The sequence below is a fragment of the Strongylocentrotus purpuratus genome, unplaced genomic scaffold, assembly GCF_000002235.5.
Source record: "Strongylocentrotus purpuratus isolate Spur 01 unplaced genomic scaffold, Spur_5.0 spur5_contig_847, whole genome shotgun sequence".
Classification (NCBI taxonomy): domain Eukaryota; kingdom Metazoa; phylum Echinodermata; class Echinoidea; order Camarodonta; family Strongylocentrotidae; genus Strongylocentrotus; species Strongylocentrotus purpuratus.
The window spans coordinates 22,891-46,663 of record NW_022145554.1 but is presented as its reverse complement, the minus strand read 5'-3'; the positions used below and the strand labels follow the sequence as shown (position 1 = coordinate 46,663).

Genomic DNA, 23,773 nt, shown 5'->3' with positions numbered 1-23,773 from the left:
TAACTCTTCTTGTTTGCAATCTTTAATTATTTTGTACAGTGTCTCTCAGTAAAGCAGTTTTAATACTGAAAGAGCTACCCTGATTAAGTCAAAAAAAATAAATAAATAAAAAAATAAAACGACTAATTGTTTCATGAACCCCCCCCCCCCCCCCCCCCAGATTGTCCGCTATAAAAAGTAGACTAATGTAGACTCTATTTCACGCGTTGATTTCGTAAACCCTCCTCAAAGTTATGACAAGGTCAAAAAGGAATATAAAAATATAGAATTCCAGCTTATTCCCTTCCCGTTATATATGTTACGCAATGAGGGGTTAAAACAATAGGTCCCATTAATATCTATCATTAATCGTAGATGAATGGAGGCAGTGAATAAACCTATTAAATCTTACGGAGTCATATGCAATATGAAAGATATATACCACGAAAACAATGTCACCGCCTTCCGAAAAAAAGCTTTTCCTGATGGAATCGAGTAGGTTTCTTATTCATTTTTTGTAATGCTCATAAAACATAACGGCACATGAAATACACGGAATCATGTGACCCCAATACGACGATCCGTGTCCAACAACAGGCAGATATCTTAATATAGCTAAACCAATTTCATTCATCTAAAACAAGGATTCTTTCCCCCATCTCTTCTCGACTGAAAATTAAATATTGATGAGAATTCAATTCCGGCATGCATGATGGCAGAAATTCATGCTTTTGAAAGATCAAAATAGAATTGATTCATCGCAGATCTCCCAATTCGGTGTTTCGTAGGCCATTTTTGACGTAAACTTCTCAAGAAATGCGAATATACTTCCCTCGAGAACCATCTAAAATTTAATTTATTTTTCATCCACGGCACACTAAGGCAGTATTGGGCCATTTTTTGTTTTTCTTTTCTGTTTTGTTTTTACAAATACAGGATATCTTTCTCAAATGTAATCACAACATATTTTGTTATTAGATGAATGTAATCACTTTATTGAAACTTCTGCAATAAAAGAACACGTAAATTATGACAAAGGCATAAACGAAAAGGAGAGCATACTAAGAACAGCACAGGACTTGATTGATGGTAGAGCAGGTAACATTAAAACAAATACAAATCATGAAAAAATAACTTTTAAACATTACAAAAATGGCAGTTATACTGATTGGGTAACCACGTAATGTGATAAAGGTAATAAAGTCATGAAAAATATAGAAATACGGTAAATACTAAGTTTTTCATACAATCAGGGGTAATCTAGACAAAATGTAATTCATATCCTGACACTGTCACTGCCCCCCCCCCCCCCCTCACCACCACATAGGATATTAAAGTAAAGGAACATATAGATTTGAAGTAATGAGTATAGTGATGTAGTGATGACGATGGGCATAATAGTGCATCAGGCCTACTACAATCATACTAACAACGTGGTACACAGAGAAGGTTTTGGGCTTCCCATTGTATTTTGTATAATAGATAAAAAAAAATTAAGAGGTCACTGCTAATTGCGAAATTATCTCGAAAAAATTGAACTTTGTTGGTTTACAAAATTCATTTAGGATGGTTTTCAGTCATTTTGTATTTTCCAAAGAGATAAAACACCGGGAGCCAAAATCGATAGGAAATTATTGTACAGAGTATCCTTCAGCCTTTTCACACACAGCTAAAATTCTATAAACATGATTAGTTTAAAGGGCTTCAAACTAATCACCTTTACATAATCATTCACACAAAGAAATTTCGGTGCGATCGTTAATCTTTTCGTGATTAACTACTGCTCGTAAAATGCGCAGTAGCGCCATTGCGCATTGAAGGTCATGTCATATCAATCAAAGCGCACGCTCCATCCAGTTTAAACACGTCTGAAACACGTTTAAACACGAATAACCTTTCACACACAAAATGTCAAGCTCTCTAGATACGAACTTCGTATCTGCAGCCTGCTTTTAGGGGCGTATGAATCGCGACTTCGTATCTATCCCATTATCGTATAAACGATGTTCACACTGGGTAAATTTTCTATAAACATGTTTAAAACTGTTGAGTTAAACACGTTTATACTAATCATCTCTGGATACGATGAATTTTAGCGGTGTGTGAAAAGGCTGCTTGTGATTTAATATCAGTCATAACATAATCACATTCCCCTCCATGACCAACCTGTTTTATATGCGTGTTGTACACTGTGGACCAATTACAAATATATTCTTAATTGTCATTGTTTTACCATGTACAATGCAATCCCATGTACTTTATTTATTTTGTTGGAAATGGAAATAAACGAAATAAAGCAATTTGCAAAAAAATTAATCGAGCAGCTATTCAAATGAACATTAGTATATGTATAAGACATTATTGTCCAGCAATGAGAGACAAAGAGGATAATTGAGCTCTGGATGTCGACTGTAGTCTCATGATTGCATGGTTTTGACAAGCACGGTCAAGATGCCCCCCCCCCCCCAAGACCGTGGGCTAGCCATAGAACACCTCCGATGATCATCAACATTAGAATGGCCAGATGCCCTATTTTTCAAATTTTCTTTTAAAGACTCATTTATTCATAAATGGCTATGCTCACTAGTGCATGAATAGTATGATTCGAAATGCATATCATCTTGAAGGGGATTCATGTAAGTTTGATAAGTTTACATCAAATATTTTTTGCTGATTGCATATACATATATATATATATATATATATATATATATATATATATATATATAATATCTACTTGGAGTGAAGGGAGTAGGGGGAAGAAAGGGAAAGAGGAGGAAAGAAAAAAATAGATTTGGAAGTATAACCCCCTTCCACAGACACACACACTTAAAAAAAATTTTTTTTAACAATTTTGTTTTATTTCTCCAGATGTGCAATACAAACCATAACATACAATTTAATAAAATAAACGTGTTCAATATTGATGCTTTCACATAAACATAATTAAACACAAACTTATTTGCAGTATATAACAAAGTAAACGCACCTAAACATAATATGTCAATTGTAAATGTTATTCACTTATGTACAAAAAAAAAACTTAAACAAATCTGGAGGTAATTTCACTGGAACAATCCTGCCCCCTCCCTACCCCCCTCCATCACACAAATATACTCACCCACCCACACACATACTCACCCACCCACCCCCCCCCCCACGCACACACACTACTCACTCAGTGGATGTATGTTAACATTCTCAACTCAAGAAAAATATACTAAATAAGTTATCCAGGCCGCAAAATAGAGTTACCCTTTTAGCAGGCTCACGGTGGAGAAGAAAAAAACAATCTTAATTAATCTTAAGCTGCTCCCACTTTAAGAAATGTGATCCCAGCTTTCCCATTTTAATTGCTATTTTCTTTTCCTCATCCCTATACTTAATTTTTTTTTCATCTTTTCTAAAGTTGGTACTCGCCCCCCGATCTTGACATAAATGTAACATACTTCACCATGAAAATGATAGTATTACACATTTTTATTCTATATGAACTACCTACCAACCCAACAAATAATATCTCGCCATTCTAAATCTTTAATTTCATCTAACTCAAAAAGTTGTATTAAAGCCTGCCATATCCTTTGAACGCTCCCGAAGGATAAAAATAAATGTTTGTATGTTTCTATTTCCTGCTTACAAAACGAACATAAATTATCACCTACAAAACCAAATCTATGAAGATGCTCATTAGTGTATATGGCTCCATGCAATAATTTAAATTTAAATTTCGTTGTTTTCTAATGAGTATAGTAATTTTTGGTCTAAGAAATATTTCTTTTAATTCTTTATCTATAAAATCATAATCATAAAATCATAATCACACACAAACACACACACACACACCTTTCTCTCCCTCTCTCTCTCTCTCTCTCTCTCTCTATTTCTTCCTCACCATCAATCATATGAAATTCTACTTATCCACCAAGAACATGAATTTATTGATAATCTAAATATTCATGGTAATGGTAACATTTTGATAAGGCGGCTCATATAAAATTGCTATAAATACAAAACTGACATTAATCGCCTAGGTTACAATATAAGGCATGTTTCAAGACCAGTTGGATTTCTATCAAATCATTTGAATAATTCGATTACAGAGTTTGTACAAATTAGGTAGATGGTGGATATCTAGGATGGTGATTTAGCAGATAAATAGCTTAGCTTTGAAAATCATGGATCATTTCGATATAAGACAATTTCCAAGGGAACTATAATATTCATTCGTCTGTCATGTTATCCATCAAATCTACAGTTTCGGGTATTGCACAAAATTTTGATACATTTACATTTAAATTATTTTTTTTGAGTAAACGTGGGGTTAAAGCTGATAATGAAAAAGGGGGAAAACCCTTTGCATAGCTATGATTGCAGTCCAGAAAAATGGTTAAATAACATTAAAGAAAGGGGAACCCCTGGAGCATGGAACAAGAGGAGAGAAACGGGAATATGATGATGTACAAGATGGTTTGAATCCAGGATTTTTACAGAGTGGGGCACAGTATTCCGGTCAAGTTTTGACACAAATCGAATTCAGAATGTTCAACCCTGTTAACCCATACCTAACCTTTACCCTAAACAAAAACCTATACCCAACCTAAAACCAAATCGCAGCCCACACTATGGCCCTATATCTTTCACGAAATGAAGCCCTTGCAGAGCCATTTTTGGCGCAGGAGCAACAGAATAATGTCGGGTCTCTTAAGCCCGCCCCATCCCCCCCCCCCCCCCCCCCCTCAGTGTTATTTAGGGTATTCGTATGCATTTTCCCTCCATTTGAAAGCAACCCCTATCTCACGTGTGTAAAGTCACTACAGGCCGGATTTTTGTGTATTACGGGCCGGACTTTGTTGCGTGAAAAGTACCCCTTTAACGGAGATTTTTTGGAACACGAATGCGGTTCCCCGGAGTAGGGGGGGGGGGCTCTAAAGAGTGGCGAATGTCTAATGTTGGCGAATATCAGGGTTCGCCTCTGCGACATTAAGCGATTTTTAGCGATGTTTAGCGACAATTATTAGCAACCTTATTTTGGGAGAATGTTTGCCAAAGTGTTTGCGAAAGGTAGTTGGCGAATATTTGCGACTGTAAGCAAATGTTAACGACAGTTTTTTCAAAGATTAGCAAATATGTGCAAATCCTATTTGTGAATGTTTGGGACCTTTTGCTAACTCCTGGTACTTAATGGGTCAATTTTATATAGGAGCCATATATGGTAACGTGGTCGCTAGCATTGGCGAATTAAAAAGAAATTCAGCTCACTGTCTTACAGGCGCGGATCCAGGATTTCTTAGGGGGGGGGGCCAAATTTGAAATTATGCGAGCCAAATATTGGTACGTTATGGTGACCAACAGTGACGTAATGCGGGGGGGGGGGGGGGCGAGTTTCCCCCTCCCAGGCTTTGACGTTTCATTATATTATTAGAGAAAGAAGACGATTCGTTATACCGTCCTCGACTCTTTATCCTTGTCTGATTTCAGTTCCCCCCCCCCTTCCCGCGCGAAGCGCGGAAGCTTTGTTTCATTAAATCATTAGAGAAAGAAAACGATTCGTTGTACAGTTCTCGACTCTTAATCCTTGTCTAAATTCATTCCTCCCCCTCCCCCTCCTGCGCGAAGCGCGGAAGCTTTGACGTTTTATTAAACTATTAAAGAAAGGAGACGATTCGTTGTACCGTCCTCGACTCTGTATCCTTGTCTGATTTCAGTTCCCCCCTTTCCGCACGAAGCGCGGAAGCTTTTTACGTTTCATTAAATCATTAGAGAAAGACGATTCGTTGTACTGTTCTCGACTCTTAATCCTTGTCTATTAAATTCAGTCCCCCCCCCCCTCCCCCTCCTGCGCGAAGCGGATGCTTAGACGTTTTATTAAACTATTAAAGAAAGAAGACGATTCGTTATACCGTCCTCGACTCTTTATCCTTGTCTGATTTCAGTTCCCCCCCCCCCCCCTTTCCGCGCGAAGCGCGGAAGCTTTTATGTTTCATTAAATCATTAGAGAAAGACGATTCGTTGTACCGTTCTACACTCTTTATCCTCGTCTGATTTCAGTTCCTCCCCCCCCCCTTTTCCGCGCGAAGCGCAGAAGCTCTTTTTTTAATTAAATCATTAAAGATTCGTATTACCGTTTTCACCTCTGAATGCTCGTCTAAATTCAGCCCTCCCCTCCCCTCCTGCGCGAGGCTTTGACGTAGTATTATTAGAGAAAGAAAACGAAGTGTTGTACCGTTCTCTATACTTCCGATTGGGGGGACCGCCCCCCCCCCCCCCTGGCTACGCGCCTGCGGTCAGATAAATACATCTTGATACCTTGTCCGACCCCGCAAGCTCAGGGGTTTAAGGCAATAAATTTCGGTCAGATAAGCATTTAGGGGCCCGCCTTAGGGCCCCGGGTGGGGTCGAGGCGGCGGAGCCGGCCCCGGAAGCTCAGGGGTTTTAGGCGTTTAATTAAGGTCAGATGAGCATATTTTTTGTGTATACCTTATTATTTTGTGACACTGGCAAGTCACTATTTGGCGTGTGTTTCAGGGGGGCGGAGCCCCAAAAAATCAGGGGTTTAAGGTATTAAATTACCTTCAGATGATCATCTAAGGGTCCGCCGTTGAGCCCTAAATGGAATCCAGGGGGCAAAGCCCCCGGAAGCTTAGGGGTTTTAGGCATTTAATCACGGTCAGATGAACATATTTAACTATTCTTACTTTCTTGCTCTCATTCTATTTTATTTCTCTTTAAAATACTTTTTCAAGAAAAGTGGGGGGGGGGGGACTCGAGGCTTTCGATCCCCGCCGTACTTCGGGCCCTGACATGTAGGAATCTCAAGAATCATATTTTTTGCCTGGTTGTAAATTTAGGAATTTGTCATTTTCCAACAAACACATACAAACGTATAATTTACTAAAAAGTGAGGAAAAATTTCGGAAATTATGTCATTTCAGCAGTATTTGTAATCCACCGTTGTGGAATTGAACCACGTTTGAATTTGATTTCCCCCAAGCCCCCCCCCTATCAGTACGCCAGTATCTCCTCTTTTCCCTTTTTCTTTCCCTTTCCTTCCTTCTCTCTTATTTTTTTTTGATTGGGGGGGGGGGGGTTAACAGCCTGGGAGGCAAGGCCCTTTCGGCCCCCGATCTCCTTCTTCCCCCTTTTCTTTTCTTCTTCCTCTTCTTTCTTTCCCTTTTTCTCCTTTTTCCCTTTCTCCCTTCTTTTCCTTTCTTCTCTCTCTCTTTTTTTTTTTTTTGCGGGGGGGGGGGGGCCAAGGCCCGCTCGGCCCCCCCCCCTGGATCCGCGCCTGCTGTCTTACAACCGTTTGCAAAGGTTAAGGACTGTTTTGCAAACACTCGCAACTGTTTGCGGACTAATAAATCCGCAATTAAAAATTGTTTGCTACAATGAAAATTGTTTGCGAACTTTTTTGTAACCTTTAACGAACCTTTGCCAATCTTTTACGTACTCTGGCGAAACCCCAAATTCGCTACATTCGTAAGAATTCGTCGCTATGTGAGATACCGCCTTTACAGATCGAGGTAGAAAAACGACAACAGCTTTATTGATTCCAAATTATTGCATTAATATTCCCCCAAACAAGATGCGAGAGCTCACCATAATCTTTATGGTCCGTAAACAAATTGCTTTCTTTTCATCCTTTTAGCGTCGCCCGCACGGTCACTGACATTTATAGCCCTGTCGACACGGAACCATCACAGTTTAAAACATTAAAAAAAAAATGCGAAATCTCAAAGTTTTAAACGACGACCTTAGCTTACTAGCAAACCCGAGAGTTTACACGGGACCGAGACAACGAGATGTATAACTGCACGCCGAGCAAGCAGTCGTTCATGCTGGAATAACCTAGAAGTTCATTGCGTCCGCACTGCATATACATTCATGTAAGGAACCCCCCCCCCCCCCCTTCCCTGGTGCTCGTAGTTACTTATCTCTCTCTCTCTCGTGGTTTATAACTTCGAGTAACATTACAGCTCCCAAACCACGAGTGCATCCGCATGGTCCTTAACTACGAAATAACCTGACAACCACAAACCAATCTTAAAGCTGACTGACTGCCGTGTGAAACTCACTTGAATATTGCTCCTGGTTTATAACTTCGAGCAAACTTAAAGGTAAAGACCAGTTATGGTCATGCGATTGCATTGTGAAAGAAACGTTGTGGAATCGATCAGAAAAGGTTGATCATCTATAGCATCTAGCATCCGCAAGGTTCTGGAATCATCAAAATGATAAGAAATTTGGCCCATTCTTCGTAAAGTTACAAGCACTATACACAGAAAGATATATATGGGACTACCCTATATCTCTCACAGACCATGAGAGAAACAAATTTACCAAATATATGAATTAGTAGGCGGTTTCCCGGCAATTTTTTTATCATCATGTATTAGTCAAAACATATTCTTTCACATGATTGGTAATGAGAGCTTCCATTTCATTTTTTGAAATTGGGGCGTTTCCAATACTGGTCTTTACCTTTAACACCACAAGCTAAACTGAAAGTTGATCGATTCCCGTGTGAACCTACCCACCATAACATCCTGGTTTTGTGGTGTTTTGACATGAATGGCATGATTAGTATGATAACATTAATCCTCATATAAAATCTCAATTTATACGTCAAAAGGCCATATTCATTAATAAACGGCATCAAACGGCTTTACAGTAAAATAGACATCAGATGAACAGATTGGTTAAAGTTTGAAGGGGAAGGATATTATCTTGAAAGAATGATTGGACGAGTTCTTGTTGACCTCCTGTAGATTTAAAATGGGTGAAATGGCAATAATTATCCTGTATGATCAGATAACTCTCATATTAGTCCATTCCGAGGTGGTGTGATCCCTGTCGACCAAATATCAATTTTCCACTGTCTTTTCAAAATGGCATTTTTTGTTTTGTTTGTCATGGTAAATAATGATATTTCGTCACCATAACACCCTAGAAAAAAATTACAGTGGACATTACATGTTCGGGTACCTCTCTGCCCGAATATTCTTTTAATTTCAAAAAAATATCCGGGGCTGTTGATGTTGGAAGGAAGAAAAGTTTACCATAATCCCGGCCCCCCCCCCCCCCCACTCTGGGGTCGGAATGACCGCATGCGTGTTACCAAAATGTCCGGTACAGGGGTACTTTTCGTGCGAAAAAGTCCGGCCCGAGAATTGTAAAAAAAGGGGTGTATTTGACTTTTCACCCGGAGATTTCTTTAAAAAGGGGGTGATTTTCTTCTTTTTTTCTCTCATCTCTTTGGACTCCTGAGAAATTATTCTGAATTTAGGGGGGAAAATTGAGCATTTTTTCGTATTTAGGGGGGTCTCCAAGGCAGGAAAAGCCCGCGAAAAGCCCGCGAAAAGCCCGCGAAAAGCCCGCGAAAGGGGGGTTCGGAAATGTTGGCAGTCCTCAGATAGGGGGTGCTTTCAAAAAGAGGGAACGAGCATACGCGTACCCTAAATAACACTGAGTGGGAGGGGGGCCGGGACCATAATGTCAACGTGTTTCATTTTTGCGTGGGAGATGAAATATATCTCGTGTTGTTGTGCGCGTGAGGTATGACTATGAGACGGCAGGCAAACATGTTTGTAAATCATGATGACTGGCTTCTTTCAATATTACACCGTTCTTCCAAATTCATACCAAAAGGTGCCAAGTCCTCATAAAAATGTGACGGATTAAAAGCATCAGTTGTATTTTAACAGATTAGGTATTATGACTTTCGAAAGCTCGACTACAGTTTAAATTTTATATAGAGAGCACTATCGTAAAGCTCTCACGAAATGCCCTCAAGGCATTAAACTAATGTATATTCCATACAAATCATGTTTGGATTACGTTGTAATGTTGGCATATTTCAAAAGATTAATGAAGTTGTCGTTATTTAGTTTCGGGGGGAAGTTTTCACGATCGTTTTATTTTACATTAAAACATAGGATGTAAGTTATGCGTCATTTTGTATTGAGACCAATCTGAATATGACGCCTTATTGAATGCAACGTGAACTGGCAATTAATTTTCCTTTCAAGTTTAACAGAGTGATTACGAAATATGATATTAAAGTAAAGTGCTTCGGAGATTCACAGACATATTATTAATCACAAAATCATCCCATTCCTCAGAAATGAATTAAGAGCCTTCTAGCTCCCAACAGAAAGAGAGAGGTGGGAGTGACCACACAGAGGGAGATGTGATATCATACACTGACAGAAGAGGGGAAAGGGCGGCCATCTTGAGGTATGACTCAAGATGCCTCTATTCTTTATGATTATTTGCCCAGCTTGACTATACCTATTACATCAAGAGATAAATTTCTGTTTGCAAATCCTCTAACCCTAAATTGAAAATATGATCGAAGCGACGGCTCAATGCTTGTTCCAGGAATTCTCATTCGTCGCTAAACTACGATAGAAGGATTAGTGGTATTTTCACCACGATATAAACCTGTCATGACATGACTACAAGCATGGGACTAAGAGATATATTACGAAAGTGTTGTTTTGACTAAAAAGAAGAGAAAGTGAAAGATCAAAGTAGCTTTGAGAAAAGAAATGCAATCTAAAAGAAAGAGAACAAAATCTTTCTTTCATAATTTGTTTGCCATTCCTTTTAAGGGAAATATGCAATAAAGTAATATCCTCTCTGAAATTGCAGATTTGTATGAATAAAATTATAAAATAATGACATGACTGCTCTGAATGTACTTGGGAAGATGTGTCTATCTTTCATTTTGTAGAGAAAATATCATTAATTTACAATTTCTCCCCCAAAATCCCCATCCCTGCATGTCTGTCTCTATTCAAGCATGATAAAAGGTTGCATTTTCAGCATATATTATTCATAGTTTAAATAATTTTGCGTGTAAACAAGCTCCATGACCGAGTTGCCAATTGGTCTCCAAGGAAATAGTAATCTTCATGACCTTAAAATTCATGGCCCTTTTATTTCGATTTATTTCTAATGGGATTCCCCCTCAGCTTCATTTCATGTATCTAACCGTTTGTCTGATATCCTCTACTTCTGCCTAATGGAAGTTTAAGGATGATATTATAATCCTGTAATCTACAATTTCTCTCTCTGAAATTAAATATCTTGTTGCCATCAAGAAACCTTTTTCCCTGAAAAAAACACAAAAAAGTAATTTATAAATCGCATCTATAGATGAGCGCTCTGGTTTTTGTACTAATTCGTTTAGATTACAATTTCTCCTGCGAAATAGGATCATTTAATGGAATAATTTTGACACGCAGTTTTTTTTTCTTTCCATTCCAGAGAAGAACAACTCACATAAACAAATAAACAACAACAAACAAATAAAATACCAAAAACAAGCAAATGTCAATGAAACAATCACAAACATAAATAATGACGATGACAATGACATTAGCTTTAAGGATGACAATAGTGATACTAATACTGATTATGATAATAATAATTAATAATCATTATCATAGTTAAATCAATAATATTATTAATTTTAACAATAATGATAACAAAATAATGATAATAACAATAATGATAATCATCACTATCATCGTCATCATCATTATTATTAATATAATCATCATCACAAATCATAATGCGCCACATATTGATCACTACAAACTATGAGCGATAAAGAAAAATGTAGCTTTTCCAAATTCAACGAGGAAACAATTCAAGTATAATGACTATATATATCTTATATTTCTATATAACAGACATACCCGCACAATTGATTCATAATTTTATTATCTTCCGTTTCTTTACTAGGGTTCCTAGTCATTAAACATTATTATTCGTATTTTATGTTATACGACCATCAGTCAGAACAGGAACAAGATCAACATATAATATTGGTGTTTCTCAGGTCACTTTGAAGCTGTCTAGCTTTGTTGAAACTTCCAATGTTATGATCATAATGGCCATTTCATTTTAATGATGTAATTCATTTTGTGTATCTTTTCCAGTCAATATTACATTTTTATTAATCTTATAATTCATATCAATATTGTTTTTTTGCAATGAATAAATATGAACAAAACAGTCTGTGACTGCTAGTCGTGTACTTTAACAAACCTGTATTGTATGAATTCAATGGAGAAACTATATCTTATTATACATTTTATACCTCTAGAGTTTGAATAGGATCCAACTACCTCTCTTTCACGTTTTAAGGAAAGTCACAAATATGAACCTAATAGGATTCAACTCTTGCAGAATTCATAGACACATTCGAACCCCTGAAGTTTAATGTTACGTCTCAAGGGTATTGCTTAAGTGTCCATTTCCATTTCCATATTCATGTCAATGTCAATGTCAAAATGACACCGCCGCCTTTTCTTGTAGAGATAGCTTCTTTTTTTGGCTTGAACTTCGACAACATCTAGACTAGAATATAAGAAATAAGATGAGATCAAGCATAAGTGGAATACCATCGCCAATTTTCGTCAATTTGTTAGGGGCTTAGACATAAGGCCCCTCCCCTTCATACTGTTATTATATATGTAAGGGGGGCAATTCGAACAATCATTTCCTATAGCACGCTGTAAACAAAAATCACTTTACCATATTGTTGAAGCTGTTGTATGATTCTACATTTATTGATATGCTTTTCTGCATTTGATATTTTTTGGCGCCGTTCACGTAAAATATTCCACAGATGATTTCACTTTTCATTCTGTTGGCAGCCTGACATACAACATTCAAACAAAACGTATACTTAGAACAAATAATTTGTCAGTATCATTTACGTTTCTTTCAAGCAACTTCTTTCATTTTTTGCTCAACCTTTTTGAAGGTCAATGAAAACAAGAGAATTTGTTGTATGGCTGATTTGATGGATACTCAATACGAATAGAATTGTATATTAATCGTTTATTTCATAAACAAGCTATTTTGCCCTCAGAATTCAATATTTAAATCCAGTTAGTACGTTTCTTGTCTAAATGACGTATCGCCTTAATCAATGGGTTTTTATTATATTCATAGTGTTCGGGAATAAGTCACACCACCACATGATTAATATTTATTTAGATATAAGCATCATCATGGAAGCAATTACAAAACAAAAGTAAAAGTAAAAGTAATAATGGAATATTTTGTTCGTGGAAGAAAAGAGCAAGGACGAAGTAGAATACTATAGTTGTTGTTTATTTTCGGGTTTTCCTCTTCTATTGTGAAGTAACGTGTATGCATTACTTAGTGGCGTAAAAAAGGTGTGCGTGAGTGAGCGTGAGTGCATGTGTGTATGTGTGTGTGTATGTATGCATTACTTAGTGGAGTAGAAACGATGTGCGTGAGTGTGGGGGAGAAGGTGTAGGCACGTGCGTGTATGTATGTGCGCGTGGGGTGTGCGTGGGTGCGTATGTGTGTGTGTGTGTGTGGGGTAATGCGCTCCAATTTGGGGGTATTCTGAGGAAGCTAGGAACAGTGTGTGGTGGAAGTATGTTCGGGTGGTGTGTGTGTCGCATGTCGGGGAGGGGGGGGGGGTAGTAGTGTGTTTCGTCGCTGTTTTCACGAAGTGACGGTAGTGAAAAAAAAATTGCATTCACTTTGCGTTACGATTTTCCTCACTACCGTCACTTCGTGAAAACAAGGACGGTTTGGTTCGATGGGGTTATTTATGTTACAACTGATTTCATTTTTGTTTTCATCAATAGAATTCATGTCAAGGAAAAACAACTGTATTTTATTTCTAAAATTAATTTGTATTGTTTGGAATCAACAAAAACAAAACTATTAAAGAAACAAAAGTGTGTAGGTGTGCGGAGAAAGGTAGGCCTACCCATCAAATGTTAATGAAACAAAATAGGGAGAAAGAGAGGAAAATAACTGAAAAGAGCAAAACTTAAACATCACAATACGATGAAATGAACAAAAACTACCACGTACCCTCGTCTCGACCCTAGCTTGCCCCGTCGAAATGTATGAACGTGTGAAGACTGTGCCCTAATACCCCCTCCCAACCAGTACTGCAACAGCCCCTTGAATTGATATATTTATTACGAAATATCTCAACTATTGGTTAATAATCTGTTTAAAGGTATACAATTCCAGCTATAGATATAGGTCCGTGTATAAAACAATGCCTTGATAAAGCAAACCGTGTTGTTTGTTTGTTTGTTTGTTGTTTTGTTTTTTATTTATATATGTTTTTTTCTAGGGGGAGGAAGTAGTGGTGAAGATATTAGGGACTTTTAGATTTGCGTGGACTGATACGTGTGACGTCCATTCAAGACAGTGCATTAAAAGGACGTCGATCGTAGCAATCCCCATTGTCTTCGTGCGAATCTGAAAGTCCCTAATATCACAAAGGTGACCTAACGGGGTCATATTTTGGATCCCTGACTACAGAGAGTTGTATATTGGTAGAGTAATATGGACCCAATGGAAGAACAGGACCATTGTGAAAATGGTCCTGAAATGGGCTATCCAACCGTTTGTCTATACTTTACACATTTATTATCATTTGAAATGTGTTTTATATGTATGTTTTATTAAACTTGTATGTTTATATAGATTTCGGAAATAAAACCAAACAAACGTTACGTAACTGACTTTTTACAGGAGGGTAGGGGAGGAATCGGTGGTTTGAACCCAGCTATATGGTGTTACAGAGCAATAATTATATCACACATGACTTTGGGGGAAGGGAAATAGACGAAAAGACGACTACCGTTGAGTATTTGCAAACGTAACATAGACATCTTCATTCTTTCTAATATAAAAACATAGACGTGAGAGAAAATTTAGCTCTAGAGATTCCCCGCGAAGTATTCCTCTTCGATTTACAAGAAGCGGGGTGGTATGACGCAATGGCACTATGATGTATTTTGTCATAACATACTATATAACGTCCAGTTGGTCCGTCGATGGTTCAAGTTGTTCAAAGATGACTGGAGATTCTTCTTTATCATAAAATGACAAAAAAGTATGATAACAAGTTCCCCAATATATTATGTAAAGGAATTTAGGCGAGGCGTCAAAAATAAATATACCAGCCAGCGGCAGCTAACTGCACTTGTGCGTCCTGGCTGCATTTTTTAAATTAGCTCAGCCGGCTACCGCTGGCGGTAGGACCCTCAATTAACTCATGATGTCATCATAATGGTCTCCGAACAAAAGCATGCGCCGGCTGCCGCCTTTCGAATGGAAACCGAGCCTCAGATCCCAGCCTGGCGCAAACCGGCTGGGCTAATAAGTGAAAAATAATTGCCCCAGCCAGGCTTCGGCCGTAATTGCAGCCTCGATGCGCCAATACGTGAGGCGGCAGCCTGCTGGTATCGATATTTTTGACGCCTCGCCTTAATCTCTCTGACGGTTTTAACCCATCGCCTACTGGAACCTGGTGGTCCCTGTGTTAAGCCTATGGGACCTATACAATTCAGTAGTCAACGGGTTAATATGTTCTGTAAGATATAGGTATGTGAATACAATGACAGACATGGTATAACATGACAAAGCAAAATATGATATCTACAAGAGATTAAAAAATACTCCTTTCACAAATAATATACAGTCTGTGGATCCGCTATGTAAGATAGCGTGTGTACGTTAAATGAAATAGATAGTCCGACTGATGGCTAGACATAAAACATATCTTTGGTAATGAAATAGCGAGGAGTGCGACGATGTGAAAGAAATTATTAAAGAGCAAACTACTCGATTTGTTCAAGAGTGTAATCCGAAACAAAGGCGGGAAACATTCATGACAAACTCTGAATTATTGATGGTGTATGCATGTCGTTGAGATCGTTTTGGAAATTATGTACATCGGGGAGCAATAACTTGTCTCAATGGAATGTGAACAAAAATCCTTGTCTAAGTTTGCTTTTGTTATAAAAACAGGATGTTTCTTTAAACTAAAAACGTCGACATCAAATTTTACGACTAGGTTCTGCATTCGTATATAGGGAGGTACCTGCAGAAATGTGTAATACATCCGCCCCTATATTATCTTCCATCATCAAACCCTGTCTCTGTCTATCTGTCTGTCTTTTCTCTCTCTCTCTCTCTCTCTCCATCTCTCTCCCACTCCCTCTTTCTTGCTCCCTCTCCCTCCCTCACCCTCCCTTCCTCCTCTCTCGTCCTCCCTCTTCCTCTCCCCCTGCCTCCCATCTTCTCTCTCACTCTCTTCCTCCATCTCACTCTCTCTTCCCCTGCTTCGCTCTCTCTCTCTCTCTCTCTCTCTCTCTCTCCCTCCTCTACATTCTTCTAAAAGTTTATATAAATAGAATTGTCTTGATATACATGATGGAACAAATGAATTTTCAGGGGATATGAACCTGTGCAACTCAAATATGTAACCCTTAGTTCTTTAAATTTGCTTAGATTTGAATATCTCTATGGAATATGACCACATTTTCCCCATGAACAAAGGTCGATTTCTATAAGAGATCGATTAAATCGAACACTACCAATGAAAAGGAGAACTTACAATTACCAAAATGTTGACGAAATTTCTTTTGGAATTGGATGACAAAATTATAAAAATGTTGAGGGAAAGATCGTAAAATTTGGCTGTTTTGGGGGTTCGTTCCAACTTTTTTAAATTTACTTACTTATAATTAATGTCTGGAGCTACTTTCTAGTATGTTCTTGACTGAGGTCCTGAATGATGATAGGAATATAAAATGTGCATGGTATTTAAATCCTTCCCGTCTGGGAAATAGGCAAAAGTACACGCATGGCGGCACTAAATTTGTAGAGAATCGGGCCTTTTTTTCGACAGAAAGGCTTACAACGCCCCTTATTTTCATTTATGTTTTTCACATTACAGTTCGGGACCTTAATCAGGAGGAATTTACATCTTTGAAGTTCTATTCCAATTAATGTTTCCAATTGATCTTTCAAAGAAATAATTTGATTCAAAATATTTAAATATTTAAAGAGAAATAACCTAATAACTTATAAAACTGTATGCGTTGATATGTGCAAGGTTTACATGTCTTTAAATGCTCAACAGTTGAAGATTGACGTTTGTTCATTTTAATTTATGTTATTAGAAATTAGTTTGGGTAATAACGGAATCTAAATTTACAGGAAGGAATAAAACTTATAGTGAATGTTCAAACAAATTATATTCATCAAGCGATATTGGTATTTAACAAAAAGGGAAATGTATTATAAATATGCAGCAAGAAAATTAAAATAAAGAAATCTAACAACACACATTTAGTATCCTCGATCCACATGCGTAACACGTTGCCTCTGTCGTTCTTTAAAGTAGACTTGATCTAATGCCAATCTCCTAATAAAAAAAACGTTGTCTTGCTTCAAAAAACCCTTCTAGTAAAGATGAACAAATTAAAACTAACTTCCTAACCAAGATCAGTTTTAGATAATGAAACGGCCTACATCGTTCGATAAAACTAGTATGAAGTAGGTTAGAGAATGATAATATATCCATTTTCATAGTGATGGAGATAAACGCCTGTAAAGTATTATAATGTTGGAGCAAGCAAATTCAAATCAAATGTAGACAAAAAAAAGTCATCTATACAATTGTTTTTGTTTAATTTCTTTTATTTATATTCGACATTTATTTAAACATATATCATAATGTGATATATAATGATATAATATAATACAAAGTAATATAAATTAATATAGAATAAGAGAATTTCTGTACACTAACAATAATTGATTATGCTATAAACCATATACATTCATGACAACACACTACATGTAAATTAATAGAGATTTGTATGTACATATGTTATATATATATATATATATATATATATATATATACTCATCGACACACACATAGACAAGCACATAAACTCTCTCTCTCACTCACCCTCTCTCTCTCTCTCTCTTTCTCTCTCCCTCTCTCTCTCTCTCTGTCTCTCTCTTTCTCTCTCCAAAATGAAAAATACCCTGATAGACTCGACGAGGAACTATTAATTCATCTTGATAATAGCATCGAGGGGGCGCAAAATAATCATGATGTACAACAAAGGTAAACAGGTTTTAATGACTAAGTTAATATCTTTAAAATACAGTGTGTTCACTAATTTCGTTATATTTCGGGCGATGGGAGCAGAAAAGCGCAAGATTTTAACATGTAAACGCTCTAGAGAATGCACTCTCTGTTTTAGTCCTCATTATGAAACATTTTACTATTCGTCGAGTGTAACCTCATAGTTTAAGATCATTAGACATGCACAAATATTGATTACTGTCCCAAATGAATTTAATAGATGCTTTATATGTATCTAGATTCTAGAATAATCACATTCTAATTATTTTGCTCTGTAATTTTGATTCTAATGAAATCCTATAATTTATTCCAACAAATAGATCTTTTCTGAGAAAGTATATAGCAATTTAATCAATTTAAGACTCTCAATACTTATCCCTTGATAATTGCAAATTTGAATACAACATAGTTGATATCTAAAACCGAGTCTTTCGGCTATTCATCATGTATCTAAGCTAATAAAGATGATAAGCAATAAAGATGATTAAAAAAAAGCTTTAGATAAGAACGGTAGATAACCAAAAGCCATGCAAATGCAGCCTGTGGGGACAACACGAATGACGGTATAGTCGTTGTCTAAGATAGTTTATATCTCAAAAACAAAATGTCCCGTATATAATTATTCTACTTATTTAAATTAACCCGATGCAAGGACAAAAGTCACGTTAGACGAAGGGAAATCTTAGAATTGTGAAGTGACTTTTATAACCCAAACTCAGACCCAGCGACGCGTTTAAATTTTAGGATAACAGGGACCAGAAAAGGTGTGGAGAAGTACTAAGGGTTATGCGCGGATGGGTATACCTGTTTAGGGCCGTTCCATTCTCTGATTCCGTAGGTGAACCCCTCTTCGCGTTCCCTTTTGTAGCCCAGACAGTGTGACACGTACCGTACTCCATCAATAACACGATCGCGATTACGATGTTGGTGCCCGTAGACGTGGAGAAACGAGCCCAATGTCCTTACCTGCGCGTCCAATCCATGGCAGCCGGCGTACCGGGTGAAGTTGAAACCTTTTATCGAACCCTGTCTCTTGGGAAGCAACAACGGCTTTCCAAGATGGCGTCGTTCGTGGACGATACACCGATCGTCTTCGATGGTTGACTTCACCAGTTCTTTACGCGGCAGGAAGTGGCTGAATGTGATGACGGGCGCGTCGTAGATTGTCTGCGTGCGCGCGTTATTGAGCTTGCAGAAGAATTTGGCGCGTGGCATACCGAGGTCCTTGGGCCAGGCGCAGTTGTGGTTGTCCATCCAGAGCTGGTTACAGAGCTTGACGTCTTCACGGAGATGACTGGCAGTGATGTGAAGTGAGTCTTGTTTGTCGTCTTCGGGTGTTGCATACCTTGACAAGGATTAACAGATAGAACATCTTATTTCAGTGTCATGCAGTCAACAGTTCCCATTTTATGATTTACAGAAATTGCCTTCATTTTGATCAGGACTTGATGATAGTTTTAATGGATGTACAACAGTCTGTACTCATAAGCGTTAACTTAGACGTTCAACGAGTCAAGTGGTTTGCGAAAAAAAATTAAGAGAAAGCAACCGTGGCTATTCAACAAAAAAAGCATTGATGATAAACATAAAAGATGATATTGTTTAAGGTTTCGTACTGTACTTTCAAAATATTTCATTAGATTGATGGTGCTAAACAAACTCTTTTCTTGATAGAAGCTATACCGACTGAAACGAATATAGCAACGCAGCGAAACATTAAAAGCTACAAATGCAAGTGAATGCATGTTGTATCTCGATATTACTAACCATTCTTTTATATGATATTTGATAAAATCTCATTAATCAAAACTATAATCGAATAATAAATAAATTAGAATAAGTAAAGTCTAATTACCATGAAAATAGCGGGACTATCCACACCGCATCGCCATCTGGCAAGACCTCTCTGCCCGGGTCAGTTCGGACTCCTATTGTCTCACACAGGTCCAGGATCCGGTCAAATTTCTCCACCGAGTTCATGTGATTGTTCATAATGTTCCTATCTTTGACCCACAACTCGTGGTTGCCTGTAAAATGGGAACAGAGAGAGAGAGGGGGGGGGGAAGAGAAACAGATGTCTTCAATATCCACCTTTAATCAAAATATATTTACCCTGCTTTTGTTTACATTTCTGTTTAAAAACTTTTCTTTAGAAAATCAATCATGTTTTTGATGGATTATAAGCAAATACAAAGTAAAAGACTTATCAAGAAAATCAACAGCTTAATATCTAAAAGCAGAGGGAGGCTAGGTGATCTAGGAGACAAATATATAAATAAATATTATCACTACCAGCATGAAATATAGGAAAATCAATCATGTTTTTGATGGATTATAAACAAATACAAAGTAAAAGACAGATCAAGAAAATCAACGGCTTGATATCTAGAAGCAGAGGGAGGCGAGGTTATCTAGAAGACAAATACATAAATAGATCTTATCACTACCAGCATGAATTATAGGAAAATTAGTCATGTTTTTGATGGATTATAAACAAATACAAAGTTAAAGACAGATCAAGAAAATCAACGGCTTGATATCTAGAAGCAGAGGGAGGCGAGGTGATCTAGGAGACAAATATATGAATAGATCTTATCACTACCAGCATGAATTATAGGTTTATTAATGCTAGCACAAGCGGAAGGAATAAATGCGGAGTTTTTTTATACAAAAGGTAATAATAACAAAAGAATTCATACTTGGGATAGGAATTATCATATTTTTGTTGCTCTTGTTTTTGTTGACGTTGATATTATCATTATTATTATTATTATTATTGACACCATCTTCATCCTAATAATTATCATTGCTCTTGTTGTTTGAGTATAGTAGTAGTAGGAGTAGTAATGGTAGCAGTGATAGAAGTAGCAGGAATAGTAGTAGAATTGTAGTAGTAGTAATTGTAGATGTTGTTGTTGTTGTAGTAGTAGTAGTAGTAGTAGTAGTAGTAGTCGTAGTAGTAGAAGTAGTAGTAGTAGTAGTAGTAGTAGTAGTAGTATAAGTAGTAGAGGAAGGAGTAGGAAGAGGGGAGTTGGATTGGGAGTAGGAGAAATAATGGTGGTGGTAATTGTATTGGCAGCAGAAATAGATAAAGAATATATAATAGAATAAGCAAGGAAGAACATTTGCAAGAAAAGGGAGCTCCTAAGCTTGGCAAGGAAAAAACAAAACAAAACAAAATTCCGTTCTTGTATAACGCATATTACGTTATGATGTAACGTCCCTTTGCGATATAATAAGAATAATTATGATGATGATAATACCAATGATAATGTTCAGGGCAGCCTAATCAGCGTCAATGTTGTTCTTCCTGAGGGCCTGCAATTGATATTACCCAATCAATTGACAGGTACCCATTATACACCTATATGTGACGTTAGTGCCGGGTTTGGATTCTTATAGTTTGTGACGCTTCCATCTCAAGTCAAATTACCCATCAAGAACAGTTGACTGCACTGCTTGGTACCGAGTTTATTTATGTGATCTTTCCTAAAAACGTTTTAGTGCCTATGAGAGATATCATCAAAATTATTTTAGTAATTGATGCTTAGTGACATCTGCATTAGATTAGCATTTAAAGAGGCAATCAGATCAGCGAGATAGGGAAAACGAAATAATAATCGTACGCCAAGGTTAATTTTGTGATTGGTATGCTAACGATCTGTTCCTATCTAAGCAGTTAATCAAAGGACTTAATCGGATGCTGCTACGAGAAGAAAAAGTGATGGAAATAAGGATGGGACAAATTAGAAAGCAAATAAATCTTTGTAATCCTAACCTCGTAGAAATTTTGACCGTATCAAAAAGTATGATCCAGTTTTTCTTCAGTATACCATTTTTCAAGAAATAGATGTATGGCTTAAAGGTTGTCTATCATCGTTGATTCGATTTATGATGTAGAATATACTATGAATGATTATAGGGCCGGATTTATTTATTTTTAGTCAATTTGACTCATTTTCACAGGCAGCTCATGTATACCTTAAACGTAATCACGCTCAATGCTTATTGAGCATGTGTTATTCATTCTTGAAAGATTCTGAAATATTTAACGAACATGATAATGTTAACATTTATATTACTCTCAGGTTTTATGATATTCTTTATTCCTTATAAGCTGCATTATTGTTCAGAAGGCATAATGATTAATAGTCGTGAAATGAATTCATTCGTGTCAAGAATAACGAGTTTCAATAATGATAGCAAAAAATGTAATTTTTGTAATCATAATGTGAAAATGTATATTAAGTTTCCACGCATGCCGTTCTATTCGATTACCCGTGATAAACCTTATGTTTTGACCAACGTGCAAACATTATGAAACAAATAGATATTTATCTAAATAGATTTCAGAAGTCATGTCTGTGTCTCAACGTTTTATATGACATTGTTGAATTTTCATTACGCAAACCTGTAAATCTCCGACAAACACCTTTCTCCAATAATAGGGTAAACAATATATAAAGTAAAGAAAAGGGTTATGATATGTACAGATGGCTTTTTCGAGAGTCTAAAATCTACAAAAAGAGAGGCACATCTTTATGTGTTTTTAAGGTATTTCAATTTGTAAACGGAACGCTCCCCCCCCCCCCACCATCATGCCCCCCCCCCCTCCAACCTCCACTGAAGATGAAAATGACGATATTTTAAAAGAAGATGATGTATATCAGGAGATTAGAATCATACACTACCTGGTACAAAGTAAACCGTCTTGAACCTTTTGGTGAGGGTGATGAGACTCGACTTGAGAAGAGGAAGCTTATCTGTGACGTCACCAGCTACTAAGATGACGTCGTTTTCGTACCGATGGAAAGGCAGTCCCTCCAGCCATCGAAGGTTGTCTGGGTGATCGACGTGGAGATCGGATATTGCGAAGATGCGTGCCATGGCGACGTCGATGACGATAACGAAGGTGATACGAAGATGGAAGAGAAGATGACGGCGATTGCAAAATTACTTTTTGGTGGGTTCAGTTGGTTAAAGAAACATCCGGTGTCCAATCTTCATGAAAGAAATAAAGGTCTGGTCTGGAAGTAGAGGTTGAAAGAGGAGCTAAAGCAACGCCGGCTCTCTGAAGAGAGAGTCTTGCAATTGCGGAACCTTTCTCATCGGTGGGCAGAATGGAACAAGAGCTGTACAGAAAAGGGCGGTGGTATAAAAATTAATTCCCTTCTATATAGAAATAGCCGCACACGTTTAGCTGCTCCGTCATAGAATCAGAAAATAAGCATCACTATACTACCTGGCTTGAACAAAATCAGGATCATCGAAAATAAGTCTCAGGTTCAAATACGTTATTGTCGAAGGTGCGTGTTCAGAGCATGTTACAAGAGAAATAATCCAATCAAAATGCAGATATTAAAAGACGATCATAAACTTTTAGTCGGTGTCAAAAGTTAGATAATTTTTATGGAGGAAACGAAATATGGTTGTGCCCGCATCTAACTCGTAAATTAAAAAGTACTGAGCAAGTATAATGTATAATTGGCCGGTAGTAGACAACTGTCAGCTTTCACTGAAAGCTTTAAGCAAAATGACCTTCTTATTGATTAACATCAAGCTCTAGAGATAATTCACAGTTCTTTACGGATAAATTAAATATTTCGCGCATATTTTAATATCTTTACTATCGTTATAATACACATCATGTGATGACTATCATACAACTCGTGAGTTGCATACAAAATTTCCCAACGAATTTCGTCAGACCTGCAAAGATAATGTCATCGTATTCATTTTGACCATAATTGTGACATAAATGGGTAAAACAAGGGGATTTTCCTTTCCCATACTTCATAGCCATGTGATTATCGCAACCAACTTCCTGTG

At 37.3% G+C, this 23,773-nt stretch overlaps 1 protein-coding gene across 1 annotated transcript; it reads right to left on the bottom strand.

Annotated features, from left to right (window-relative positions):
• Positions 1-17,612: 17,612 nt before the first annotated feature.
• Positions 17,613-23,287, bottom strand: LOC592338. Its single transcript, XM_791867.5, has 3 exons — positions 22,636-23,287; positions 19,800-19,971; positions 17,613-19,289 (listed from the first exon to the last, which is right to left on the bottom strand). The coding sequence occupies exons 1-3, from the start codon at positions 22,829-22,831 to the stop codon at positions 18,722-18,724; spliced, it is 936 nt and encodes a 311-aa protein (XP_796960.2). The 5' UTR covers positions 22,832-23,287; the 3' UTR covers positions 17,613-18,721.
• Positions 23,288-23,773: the final 486 nt, after the last annotated feature.